At 44.3% G+C, this 14,011-nt stretch overlaps 2 protein-coding genes across 2 annotated transcripts; one reads left to right on the top strand and one right to left on the bottom strand.

The window, feature by feature from the left end:
* Window positions 1–898: 898 nt before the first annotated feature.
* Window positions 899–4,501, top strand: PKNH_0116900 (glutamate dehydrogenase, putative; the record flags this gene model as incomplete). The annotated part of the gene is made up of 1 exon (XM_002257623.1): window positions 899–4,501. One exon carries the CDS (start codon window positions 899–901, stop codon window positions 4,499–4,501), a length of 3,603 nt encoding a protein of 1,200 aa, XP_002257659.1.
* Window positions 4,502–5,209: 708 nt separating this feature from the next.
* On the bottom strand, window positions 5,210–13,027 carry PKNH_0116800 (AP2 domain transcription factor, putative; the record flags this gene model as incomplete). The annotated part of the gene is made up of 2 exons (XM_002257622.1): window positions 5,210–5,363; window positions 5,499–13,027. The coding sequence occupies 2 exons, from the start codon at window positions 13,025–13,027 to the stop codon at window positions 5,210–5,212; spliced, it is 7,683 nt and encodes a 2,560-aa protein (XP_002257658.1).
* Between the last annotated feature and the right edge of the window lie 984 nt (window positions 13,028–14,011).

Here is a 14,011-nt window from a genome sequence, read left to right as displayed (position 1 = left end):
CCGCAGTTAGCTGTATAGTTTACTTATGGCTTTACAACCTTTGACCCATTTTGCTACACTTGGTTAACTATTTTTGTAGTTTTTTCTTTTTCTTCTACTCATGCGTTTTAATGACCCACCGCGAACATAACCATATAGAAAAATTACCATAATAATGTTTTAAGCCCTTAACACACTTTCCACAATCTTAAAAATGCGTGGAGCGGAACAGTACACAGTCCCCACGGGCGCAGTTTCTTAATAACCCTCTTGGCTGCATTAGCGGTGTTGACCGCATTAACACTGCAAGTTGGCAACATTTTGGAAAACCCTTTGTGGGTATCATTTCTCTTGTGACCCCCTTTTATTGCCATTTTTGCGACTTCCCCTTTTTTGCATAAAATTTTTTTTTTTTTTTTTTTTGAGACCTTGCTGGTCATATTATTTCTGCATTTTTTTTTTTTTTTTTTTTTTTTTTTCACGCTGTTTTGGCTTGCACAACTGCAAACCTGCGTGGTTGCTCACTTTTTCCCTAAAACTTCCTGACCTGTTCAGGCAAAAATAGCAAAAAAAAAAAAAAAAAAAAAAAAAAAAAAAAAAAATCCAGCATTTTAACTACACTTGTTATAACGTACATATTACATTACATTTATGTATATGTATAGGTATATGTATTCCCATGAGTAGGTGGCAAAATATTTGTCCCGCTCTACAAAACCCTTTCACTTGAGTGTTATTCCTATTTTTTTTTTTTTTTTTTTCTGTTCGGCACGCGATCCCATCGACGTGTAGTGGTGTGCGTGTTTTTTCCCTAGCCTTCAAGAGTGGGTATCCTGCATCAGAGGAAACCACACTCGGTTGAAGAAGTGATCCACCCTAAGTTAACCCTAAATTAATCAAACCCCTTTCCGCACTAAAGATGGACGTGGACGTGCGCAGCCCGCTAGCCCGCCCAGGCGGCCAAGACGAGGGGCAGTTCGAACGAGAATTGTTCTCGAACAACAGCATCACGTGGAAGGAGAAGTATGAGGAGACGAAGGAGTTGCTCAGGAGCTACAACTTGTTCTCAGACCACCTGATAAATTATAGTGTGGATTTCTACTTCAACAAATTGGGCTTCAACAGGCTGCACTTTGAGGAAACCAGTCCACACCTTATAAGCAAAGTAGTGGTGTGCATCATAACGGCCAAGATAAACGAGCAGTATTCGAGCGATAAGTATTTCCCAACATTTGAAGAAAAACACGACAACGTGATATTCATAATAACGAGGGTCTTCGCAAATGACTACAAAACCAGGTTAAATTACAAAATGGAGAAGAAAATAGAAGAAAAATATTTCCACTTTAGTGATATGTCCAAGGATTGTTATCGAATGAAAAGCTTCCGATCGGTTCACTCCGTATTTGATAAAGAGCATACGTACGAAGAACCCTTACGCACGTACATTTTAGAACTCCCAACTTATAGTGATGATATTATTAGTGAAAATGAGACTGACCTTGAGAAACTTATGGATGTTAATTTTTACAGTTACATTAAGGGTACCAAGAGGGAGAAAATTTACCATGAGCTGAACAAAGCAGTTCTATACGACTTGACGGGACAATTCATACAGACGTATTACTACACGACGTCGATGAACACCTTCTCATTAACCATTGCTGTGAAGAGGAGTAATGTTATATCTTCCATTTTTTCCCTCATCGGTGACTGCTTAAATATGCACAGATGCTTCTCCTACTCCAAGTATGTGGAGCCACTGAAAAACGGAGTCCTCCTAATTATACTGAATGTCAATGTAATTACCAATTCGGAGGAGAATAAGAAAGGAGTGGAAGATGCCCAGAAAATGCTGCAAATCCTGGAGGGAAAAATTCACAAGATTGTAAAGTCGCTAAAGACCTTGTGCCTTTTTAACGACTCTAAGTTTATACAGCTGTCCGTTAAGCGTATATTCACTGCAGAAGAATCGGCATACATTTTCTTAATCATTAAGTTCATCACGTTCTTCTCGACTAACTCTTTCTCCAGTTACAAAAATGTCGAGCATGCACTACATCTAAGAAACAACACCGACAGCAGCAGTAGTAGTAGTGCCATTATGAACGATTTCTACATCATTAAGGAGAAACTAAAGAGCTCCAAGTACACCAAGGAGGAGATCCTGAGTTGTGCCCTTAGCAATGTTAAGACCATTAAACTTTTGTTTGCCAATTTTGAGAGGAAGATGAATCCGCAGGGGGGGGAAGTGGAGCCTGCCACCCCATCGTCAAGCAATTCTTCATACTACCCCGCAGACGACGCCTCTCCGTACAAGTCGAGTAAAGACATTATCGACGAAATAGAAGACAATCAACATAAGAAGATTCTGCAGTATTTCCACCTTTTCGAGAAACATGCAATAAAAACGAACTTTTTCCGCATGCACAAAATCAGCTTCGCAGTATCCTTTGACGGTGCACTTCTCAAAGATTCTATATACGACGCTGAGCCCTACTCCGTCATCATGATATGTGGTCTTCACTTTGTTGGCTTCCACATCAGGTTCACAAGGATCTCTAGAGGAGGTATCAGAATAGTTATATCGAACAACATGAACTCCTACATGCACAATTATAACAACCTCTTCGACGAAGCATATAACCTCGCCTACACACAAAACTTCAAAAACAAGGATATACCAGAAGGAGGAAGTAAAGGAATCCTCCTCCTAGATCCAGATGTGTGTAATGTTGCCAATACAAAGTATATTAAAAATTTGTGCTTTTACTCGTATGTGAATTCCATTTTGGATCTGTTGACTGATGGAACAGGGGATGACAATTATGGTTTTGGAAGAAGGGATGGAGACTTGTTTGGCGGTATTTCGCTTAACTCCAGCATGGATAGGAACTACAACAACACTTCCACCTTGGGGGATGTCACCACAGATATGTTGACTCCAAGACAGAATTTTTCCTACGCCAACGGCACGGCTGAACAGGCGGTCCACAAGATCATGTGCGGAAAAAATAGCGACAGCATCCCAGTACACAATCGCGCAGAAGTAGAGGAAGAAAAATACCTGTGTGCCAACCTCCAGAATGAGGAAGATCTTATCTTCCTTGGCCCAGATGAAAACACGGGTTCCGATCAGCTCATGGACTGGGCTTGTATAATCGCAAAAAAGAGGGGCTACAAATTCTGGAAGACCTTTTCTACAGGAAAGCTGAGAAAAAATGGAGGAGTTCCTCATGACCATTATGGAATGACAACCCTTGGCATAGAAACGTATATAAGAAAGTTATGTGAAAAATTGAATCTGAAGGAAGAAACTATAAGGAGATCTATCGTTGGGGGCCCTGATGGCGATCTCGGAAGCAATGCCATTTTACAATCGAAGACGAAAATAACCTCCATCATTGACGGTTCGGGAGTTTTGTACGACAAAAATGGCTTGGATAAGGAGGAACTCATTCGGCTAGCTAAAAGAAGGAACACTCCAGGAAAAAAGCTAGGCACGTCCTGTATCCTGTACAATGAGAAATATCTTTCTAAAGATGGGTTCAAAATATCTATTGAAGATCACAATGTAGATGTGCTAGGAAAAGTTATTAAGAGTGGCCTAGAATACAGAAACAGCTTTTTCCTGAACCCACTAAATGCTTGCGACTTGTTCAATCCCTGTGGAGGTAGACCCCACTCGATCAACGTGTTTAACGTTAACAGTATTATTATTAACGAACGGTGCATTTACAAGTACATTGTCGAAGGGGCAAATGTATTTATCTCCGACGACGCGAGGAAAATATTGGAAGCGAAAAATGTAATTCTCTTCAAAGATGCATCTACCAACAAGGGAGGTGTCATATCGAGTAGTTTGGAGGTTCTAGCCGGACTGGTTCTCTCCGATCAGCAATTCATCGAAATGATGTGCTCTCCCGATAGTGATATCCTCCTTGTGGATGAAAATGAACTTACCTTCATGAACCTGAATCAAAAGAATAACCATTCCCTGTCCTTCACGAGCTCCATGTTGATGGGAAGGAATGCACAACATGAGAAGAAGGAGATAGAAACAGAAGGAGAGAAGGAAATCCTCTCCAACAACAATCTGGACGATAGCGTGTCCCCTTTTTACAAGGAGTACGTCAAGGAAATCCAGAAAAAGATCGTACACTACTGCGAGTTGGAATTTGAATCCCTCTGGAGCGAGACTAGACGAACCAAAACCTCCATTTCCCAAGCGACAAACGTTCTTTCGAACAAAATCAGCGAACTGAAAAAGGATATCCTCTCTTCCGATACACTTTGCACGGATCGGAAGCTAATGCAGAAAGTGTTGAAGGATGTCATTCCAAACATTCTACTTGAGAAGGTAACCTTTGATCAGATTTTCGACAGGGTTCCCTACATCTACCTACGTTCCCTTTTTGCAGCTGCACTCGCCTCCAACTACTACTACTCTCAGCAGTTCCTCAGCGATCTCTCTGTTTTTAACTTCTTCGAATATATTCGCCGTCTACAGAGTGATGCGTAGTTGGAATCGGCGTGTAAAGAGGTAGGACAACTTTTTATTTTTCCCCCTGCGACCGGTACCACATATGCCCAACCGCTTCTGAACAACATGTGTCCATCTGTTTATGGACATTCCCCTAATAGTACTTCACCGTGTGTTGCATGTTAAGTGGTAAAAAGACCAACGGTGAAATGCTCAGTTTAAACAAAAAAAAAAAAATAATAGTAAAATGAATATATATCACTGCGTCGGCGCGGAAAAAGCAAACATTCTGAAGCAGAGCCCCGCTGCTCGATGCGAATTAACAAACACAAAAAAAAAAATATGCAAAGTTCTGAAAAAAAGGAAGAAAGAAAATTTTCACGCATCATCGTGGAGGGTATTATCACATCGAGAGAGGATGAAACGAAAAAGTTTAACAAAAGAGCTCGACAAAAAATTTCAACAAAAAAGAGCAAGTGCAAGAGCAAGAGCAAGAACAAAAAAAAAAGAAAAAAAAAAATATCTTAAAAATACCTGAACAAAAAAAAAAGAAAAATAATAATTTCACTTTAAGTAGGTTGTTCATTTATCAATGTATTTTTACGTTCTTCACTTTTTCCTCTGGATGTACTTTTCATACATGGTCTGACATCGGGTACCTTAACAAGGTCTTCTCTCCGCTTGTTCATGAAAAGGGGTTCACCCAATTAATATACCATGTAGCCACACCACTTGGAAGGGGGGGGATCACTTTTTATTTTTTTCCATCATCTCATATTTGAGCTTCACGGCCAACTCCCTTGCGAGGTTGAACCCATAAATGCGTGGAGAGAACCCCCTCGTCTTCCGCTTGTCGTTTTCCATGTACATGACTCGCCAGAGTCTCCTATTAGTGTCGTACCTGCACGGCAATGGATGGATGAGTGATATGGATGAGGTGAGCACACCACGCAACATGAAACACCAAGCTGAAGAAACAATGCAAATGGCACAAGTGAAACGTGCAACGACGCTGTAGAGCAACACTTGAACGTACCAAACGCCGGAAATCTTCTCCCCGTTCTCGTCGTAGGCACCGGTGACAACCTGGTCGTCTCCATCCTTTCCGACCCGAGACCTCCTGGACCGTTTGGGTTTCGATTTGGCCTCCTCATTTGTCTTTTCCTCTCCCATATCACACACAGGTAATTCATCATCGATGGTCTTATCGGGCACAGCCTGCTCCTTCACTTCAGTTGGATCATCCTGTAAGAGAGTATCTTTTCCTTTTCTTTTTTTCTTTTTCGAGGCGTTTAACTTAACTCCATTTTCTTCATCCTTGATGGTAGTTGAATTGGAACTTGGCTTATCAAGGAATTCGATCCTTTTAGTTATTTTAATATCATTCTTCGGTGCATTCGAGGGAATGGTACCTTTGTCCCACATGCACAGTACATTTCTCGCTGCGCCACTGTTAACCCCTCTTTGCAGATCATCCAAAGGTGTGCTCACCAGGGAGGTTCCCACGAAAGATTTCCCTTCCATGGGTGTCCCCGAAATGTTATTCATGCTACTGACAACTTTAGACTTGTCCCCAAGGCCATTCACCGAAATGGGATTCACCCCGTTCTTATTAAGAACAACACTGCTACCCTTGTCGTTGCCCATCTCATTTACCACCTTGTTACTGTAGAAATCTCTTTGTCCCTGGGGGGGAGCATACATCACCCCTTCGCTGCAGGCCTTTACTCCTTCTAACTTATCTTGTTGTAAATCCTTCTGTTGGCACACCTTTTTTCTTGGCGTTGACCTACCAAAGTGTTCAATGTCATATTCGCCCCTTCCCTCTCCTACGTTTCCGTTTTGATAACATTGCATACCTCCACGACCCTTCGCCACGACACGACTTCCACTCGGTTCTCTATTAAAAGGATGCACTTCTCTCCATTCTGCGGATATGTTCTCAGGAACCCCCGTTCGCTCAACAACGCCGGCGTTTCCACTACCACAAATATCGCGACTTGCGAGGATGAAGTGTTTTCCTTCTGTGGGTAGCGTGCGCATCTTGGCATATTCCTGAATTCCTCCGTGGGGGGAGATTTGTTGTTCCTTCTGGTTGCTCAACAGGGAGTAGCTCCTACTGTCATTACTTTGACTGCTGCCACTGCTACCACTATTGCTACCGATACCGTTTCCATTGACAACGTTCCTACCATCTTTCCCGATTCTGTCGATACCCCCCTTGCCATCCTCCACGACCCTTTGGAGCACGCCCCCAGCGTTTATCCTTCTTTTTTCACTCTCCCCATTCATTGCATAACTAACCGATCGAATCGAATGCACCTTCGCATCAGACACTGTCCTTGCAATGTGTCCATACACGTTCCCAATTTCATTCCTCAGTAATCCCTTTCCCAACGTACTACTCATGGCTTTCTCCACCCCATTTGCCTTTTCTGTCGAAGCATCTTTATTGCCTGTTTTTCCAACAAATCCTCTTTCCCCATAATTACCATTTACGTCGAAACCGACACAGCTGTTGTTACCTACAGGGGGCCACATTGCTTCCAACTTCTGTGTGTTATTCTTATCATCTGGATTCACTTCCACTGGGTTAGATAGCTCCATTGTTGTCGGGGGTAGTACCTCTCTTGGAATATTCCTTCCATTTGGGGATGGGACGGGTTCTGCCATACTTACTGCGCTCCTTGAAACTATATACATATCGTTCGTCAAGGGGAGGGCCTGTTGCGCTTGGTTATTCAGGGTACCGGGAGGGGGAAGTGGGTTCCTCGGCTGATTTGCCAATGGACTCATCGAATGACTCTCCACACGGCTCGACGTACAATTCTGCGCTAAGCTGTGCATGAATTTATTCCCCTCAGTCTTACTGTCACTGCTGCTACCACCACTTCCATCGCCATTTCCACCGCCACTTCCAACGCCACTTCCACCACCACTTCCACCACCACTTCCACCACCACTTCCACCGCGACTGCCACCCCGACTTTTGCGACTGTTCGCACCGGGGGGGGCCATTGCTAATCCTCCCTTCAACTTTTTACTTCCCTCCAAGGTCATCGAAAGAGATGGAACCTTCCTTTTCATGCCCCGCTGTTGCACTGTCACAGGGGGCAGACGATTCTCGCTATTTCCAGGAGCAACACCCATGCCACTGCCCATGCCAGTGCCCATGCCAACACCGCTACCGACACCCGTACCAAGGACACCTTCTCCACCATGCGCGTCCCCACCTATACATCTGTACAACACTTCCTCCTTGTAGTTTCCTACGCCATCCATCCCCTGAATCGTAAAATTATTCAGCTTGTTTAATTCTCTCTCGTCTACATAACGTTGTACATTATCATTTTTCATCTGTACAGATGAGGATTCACTTCCATGATAATTACCCTTCGGATGGGATATCCTCAACGGGAAGGTGAACTCGTCCATGGCACCACCGCCACCACTCTCAGCCACTCTGTTTACATTCTCCAGATCGAATGCTCCATCCTTCGTCCCACTGTAACCGTTTCTCACATCGTGGTGGTCTAGTGCCAAACTCTTATTTGATTGTTGGAGATTCCTTCCTACTTCACTACTGGTGGATGAATCACCAACTGGGCCTACTACCATCTCCTGATTGTCCCTCACCCCAACAGGTTTGCTCATTCCGTGGTTCAGATACACCCCGCTGATAACATCAGTATGTTTTTGCTCCTTGTACATATCGAGGGAGGTAGAAGCACTTAAGTTAATACCTTCCAAATACGTTTGCTCGGCGCAATAATTAAGCTTGTTCGCTCCTTTCCCATTTAACCCTGTGTCTGCCACTTGTGTCATGTGCACGATGCTACTACAACCCGTTGTCGACGTATCTTCACTCATCAGCTTGGCATTTGCCCCTCCATCAATAGTTACTTTGCTAGTTCCTCCTTTTCTGCTACTTCCACTTTGGCTGCTACTGTTGCTTCTGTTATTGTGTGCGTGGTGATGGTCATGGTGTTGTCCGCGACCATCGTGATGACCGTTTTCGGTTATCCCCTTTGCACCTTCCTGGTTCAATATCCCCGCCATCCTCGTGGTTTGCATTGCCTCCCCCCACAAAGGCACAGTCTGCTCTCCCTTCACCTGCAAGCAAGTCATCTTCTTCACTTCCCCCTCGCCGTTACCGCAACTTATGTCTCCATTCCGTGCGGAATTAAAAATTCCATTACCTGTACCATCTCCACTTCGCTCCTCCAATATCGATGCATACGGCATGCTCACTCCACAACTCCTTCTACCATTCCTATTTCCTATTTGCTCCATCATCGTACCATTAGATGGTTCGAATTGCCCCTCTTTAAAAGTACCCTTTTGGTTCTGTTTCTTCGTCATGATGGTTCCTTTGCCTAGGGTACTGATATCGTTTTTTAACTTCCCCTTCGTGAGGTCACTATGAAGTGCCATCCCATTCAGTGCCTTGTCCCTAGAACCTGCTACGACACTCTCCATGCAGGCAACATTTCCAACGATAGTACATCTTACGTTATTCCCCACGTTAGAAACCATTTCACTCATCGTGTTATCTGCTCTTGTCTTTCCATCCAATATTTGGTGATTCACACTTGTTTGCAACAGGGTATTTCCCATCCTGGAATCTTCCGCGGGGTGGTTCGTCAAGGGGGTGCTCACCATGGAGTGGTTCATCGCCGTGTTTGCCAAGTCATTACCTAACCCACATCCTACCCCTTCAATTGGTCCACATTCAACCATACCTGTCGTACCCACCTCCCCCTCATTTCCCTCCTCCTCTCCACCCCGTTGTTGTTGCGTCAGTTGCTGTGCCTGTTGTTGCGCCTGTTGTTGTCCATGCCCCTGGTAGCGCCTTCCCCCAGGCACATTGTTTCTTCTCCCGCTGTTGTTATGATTACCCATGTGGTAACCCTTCCTTATTCCTCCTCCTCCTCCACCCCATGATGTGTTCCCGTCGTTACTGTTGTCGTCATCTCTTCTCCTCCTGTTTTGGTAGTTGCTCTTGCTATCATCATAGCAATGACCAAGGGAGCTATTGCCTCCACCTGGATCACGACCATCCTCAGTCCGCTGTCCTAATTCCACATCTCTCTCTATTTGGTTCGCAGTAGCCTTCTGTTTATCTCCCACAATTTGGAGTTCCCTAATGTTGCTAACCTTCTTTCCGCTTTTTACGTTTCTCTTAACTTTGCTTCGGGGTGTCCCACTTAAATGGTTATAATATTCCTCGCTAAACATATCCATCTGCATCTCATTCCCTTTCAGAATCTCTTCACCTGCTTGTCTCTCCCCAAACATTCTTCCATTTAGGTGTTGATTCATATCGACACCAACTGGTACACTCGTCTGTAGGTGCTCATGGTCATTGGTACTTTTAAACATATAGCCATTGTTTACACGATCCATTTTATTTATCATTTCATTCCTCATGTAGGGGTTTATTGTGTGATCATCCTGTGCATACCTCTGGTCTTCGGTGTTGTTCATTCTATAGACATTGGTGCTATTGCTACCTGGCCCGTTATTGGGGGGTATCATTCCATTAGCTTTTTCAATGTCATTGGGCGAGTGCAAGTTGTTGTACTGGTATAAATCTCCTCCACCAGAAATGGGTGCAGCTGTTGTCGTAACAGGTGGAGCCTTATAAAACGCACTCTCCTTCGATTGCTTCTTTATTTTCTGTACGTTTTTTCTCGCCCCCGTTTTCTCCTTCTTACTGAAACCTCTATTCGTCATGTTCACTGGGCCTCCTCCACATGGGTGGTTGTAGGCTGCATTGTCATACCGAAGGGGAGTACTCATCTGGCTACTCATGTGACTCCCTACACGACTATCCATGTGATTGCTCAGTTGGCTGTTAAAATTGCTACCGACCTGCATGCCCATTTGACCGTCCAGTTGGTAGATAAGCGGGCCACCCATCTGGCTGTCCATCTGGTTGTGCATTTGGTTGCTGAGTTGGTGGCTCGTTTGGCTGCCCATCTGACCGTCTGGTTGGTACCCATGTTGTCCATCGGCGTAGTAGCTAGGCACGGCTGAATCCACCATATTGATCATGCTATAACCCTCCTTCCCTTTTGTCTTCACCCCCCCTACTTGTCCACCGCTATTAAAGAAGCCATCGTATGTGCTACCTGAATCCCTCTGCTTGCTTCTCCCATTTGAAGTGTATTTCCTTGGGGTGCCTGTCGCATCATTCTTGCCACCCTTTATTGTTTCCAAAGCTCCTCCCATCCCGTGCAGGTCGAAGCGAGTGTCGAGCATCTCAAGGGGGGCGGTACCCTGCGCCTCATGCATTTGCACGGTACTGATGCACGCGTCGATGGGGTTAACACTTACAGGTGCATTATTCGGCTTTATTCCTTTCTTCTCTCCGCCATTCCTTCCTCGCCCCGACTTCTCCTTCGCACTTTTGATAGGAGAATTCGCTTCATTTTCTTTTGTCGACAAAGTTACATTCAAATTATCTTCATTATCGTTTGCAGTGTGCGCAGCACCTCTATTTCCTTTCTTCCTTCCGACAGCTCTTCCAACAGGATGACCGGAGGTACTTCCGTTGACGTTTCCATTGTTGTTGTACCCGATATTTTCCCCCGCACTGATGCGACTACCTTCCACCACCTCACCAACGTTGGGTACCAACGCTCCATCGTCTACCTTACCACCTGTCGCATGTCGCCTGTACTTCCTCTTCTTCTTCTTTTCATGTTTCAGTAGGAGATTTAGACCTTTCTTCAATTTACCGGAAATTACTTTACTCTTAAGGTACCTTCTAGACGGTGCACTATCTCGTGGGTCGAGAAGGTCGACATGTCCTAAAATTCTAGAAAATCTATTATTAGAACGCTCAAATGATATATTCTTTGACAACTTTTTATTTTGTTGCTTCTTCCTAGACATGTTCAGATTCCGATTAGTGAAAGGATAAAAAATATCATTCATTGAAAAACAAATTTGTTTTTTATTCATAAATGTATTAATGATTAGTTCTAATCTTTTTTCTTCTTCTCCGTCTGATTCTTCTTCTTCAGCTGGAGGTACTTTATCACCTTCCGCTGCTACTGTTGCTACAGTTTCTACTTTTTCTGCTTCTTCTGTTACCTTTTGCTTCGCCGCAACTTCGTGGTTCTCAATCATCATACACACTTTTCCATTCTTCTCGTTTCCCCCCGCATGTGTGTTTGCTTTACCTGACGAGGAACTGTTCACTTCGCAGAATTCCTTATTTGACAACTCCTTTTTGTCTTCCCCTTCCGCGATAGCTTCCACGTCTACGTTATCGGTGGCATCCTTCACGTCTACACTATCGGCGCTACATCCAATGATCTCCACGTTGTTCTCCCCCGTGCACACCTCTCTTACCTCTGCGGTTTTCTCCCCCTCCTTTTCACACTTGGTCTGCTCGTTTAGCAGTTTATCCTGTGCGTCCTGCTCCGTTTCGTTGATTAATACGAACTTCGCCTCATTCGTCACTTCTTCCTTCACCTTGTTTTCTACCCCTTCATTCACTTCGTCTGTTACTCCTTCCTTCACCTTGTTTTCTACCCCTTCATTCACTTCGTTTGTTACTCCTTCCTTCACCTTGTTTTCCACCCCTTCATTGACTTCGTCTGTTACTCCTTCCTTCACCTCATTTGATGTTCCTTCCTTCAACTCCTCTGTCGCTCCCCCCTTTACTTCATTTGTCACCCCTTTCTCGACCTCCCCACCACTCTTCCCTCTCCCTCTCGCGACACCCCTGGGTGCACTATTGACTATCCTCTTCTTCATCCCCTTCGACCCATCAATAGGATTCGCTTGCTCATCCTCCCCTTTCTCCAGCATACACAGCAGGCTGCTCTTCCCCCTCAACTTATTCTTCTTTTTCCTGTCCTTGCTAAACATATACTTAAACAAAAAGTAGTAAACCATTTTTATCACGTCGTCTTCGGAATAATCCTCCACAACCTGATCGAGCTCAGCCAATTCTCTCTGTTTTGATAAAATGAAACTGTCTGCTCTATTTTCAAAGTTTATTTTTTTGTATGCCTTCTCCACAGGGTTCTTTCCTTGTACGAGAAACTTCTCCTCCACCTGGTCCTCATTTGTTTCGAGGGTAACTAAGTTCGCCTGGGCACTGGCAGAGGAAGTTATCACACTGGTACGAGTTATGTTATCCGTGTGAGTGGATCCCGTCGTGGGGTTAGAGATCTCGGGAATTCCAACATATTGCACACCCTTACCTCGTCCATTGGCACTGAAGTTACTTGGAATGCTCTCCGAGGTACCAAAAGATATCTCCTTTTTTTTTTTTTTTTTTTTTTTAAAATTATACTGGCTCTTTACCAAGTTTACACTTAACTCTTCCTGATTATCACCATCCAACCCGTTCTTCGAATCGCTACCCTTGTATCTATCATGATCATTCTCCGCATTAGATAGCTCCTTCTTCCGAAGATAAACTCTCTGGTGGTAATTTCTATAGGCATATAATAGAAGGAGGAATTTTCTAAAGGGAAAATTATGGCACACCTTTTCTTCATCGATGTAGTTCTCAATCAAGAGGTTCATTTCTAGACTGTCCATTTTTTGGCTTGTCGCTTGAGGGGGGGGGGATCACTATAGTGGATTTTCAGGGTGGTCAAGTAGGATGACCAGTTTGGGGTAACCCGTTTGGGATAACCAGTTTGGGGTAACCCGTTTGGGATAACCAGTTTGGGGTAACCCGTTTGGGATGATCAGTTTGGGATAACCAGTTTGGGGTAACCCTTTCGGGATGACCAGCTTGGGAGATTTCCTCAGCGTAGCCCCTTCGGGTATGAGTCTCACGTGGCTACCCCCGGTCCTATGTCTTGGGTCTCCTCCTTGAGCTCCGACAACGAAGAGAGCGCAGAGTCTGCACAAGTGCCACACAATACAACTGTGCGATTCCTCGTCGGTAGGAGACCAACGCACAGAACCGCAAGTATCAATTCCTGTGCATCTCTTCACCACCCCTAGCGGCAAAGTGGCGCTTCAGCACAACACGCTTTGGCTAGCATGGTGGGAATCTCCACCCATAAGTGGGAACGCATGCGTCGCTGTGCCAAGGGACGTGAAAATGACCGGGACTATCACCGCGACAATCAAAGAGACAGTCTCCGGGATATTCACGTTCCTCATGTCAGTGCGCAGATTACCTCGGCACAATGAGCCCCAAAAAAATTTACAAAAAAAAGGGATGGAAAATAAGAAAAAAAAAGAAAAAAAAAAAGAAAAAAAAAAACAAAAAAAACAAATGTGTGATTTCAACTAACACGTACATATGCGAGTGTACATGTATACGTGTAATGATTTACATACACTCACGCTACTTCAAACGTACACTTTCTTTTCGCTCGGGGACACAAACATGTATACTTAGGGGTAACCTCTCCCTTCATGTACACAAATCGTATGATGCTCATTCTTCCCTTAATTCTTTTTCATTCATATTTTTATCTCCCGCTGCGTTAACTTTGCACAAAGGAAAAAAAAATCCTCTGGGGGGAAATTCCGCCTAGCGTGAAATTTGTGCACTCCGGAAAAAAA

Source organism: Plasmodium knowlesi, assembly GCF_000006355.2.
Source record: "Plasmodium knowlesi strain H genome assembly, chromosome: 1".
NCBI classification, from domain to species: Eukaryota; Apicomplexa; class Aconoidasida; order Haemosporida; family Plasmodiidae; genus Plasmodium; species Plasmodium knowlesi.
The sequence above is the reverse complement of the archived record's forward strand: the minus strand, read 5'-3'. Positions and strand labels throughout refer to the sequence as shown.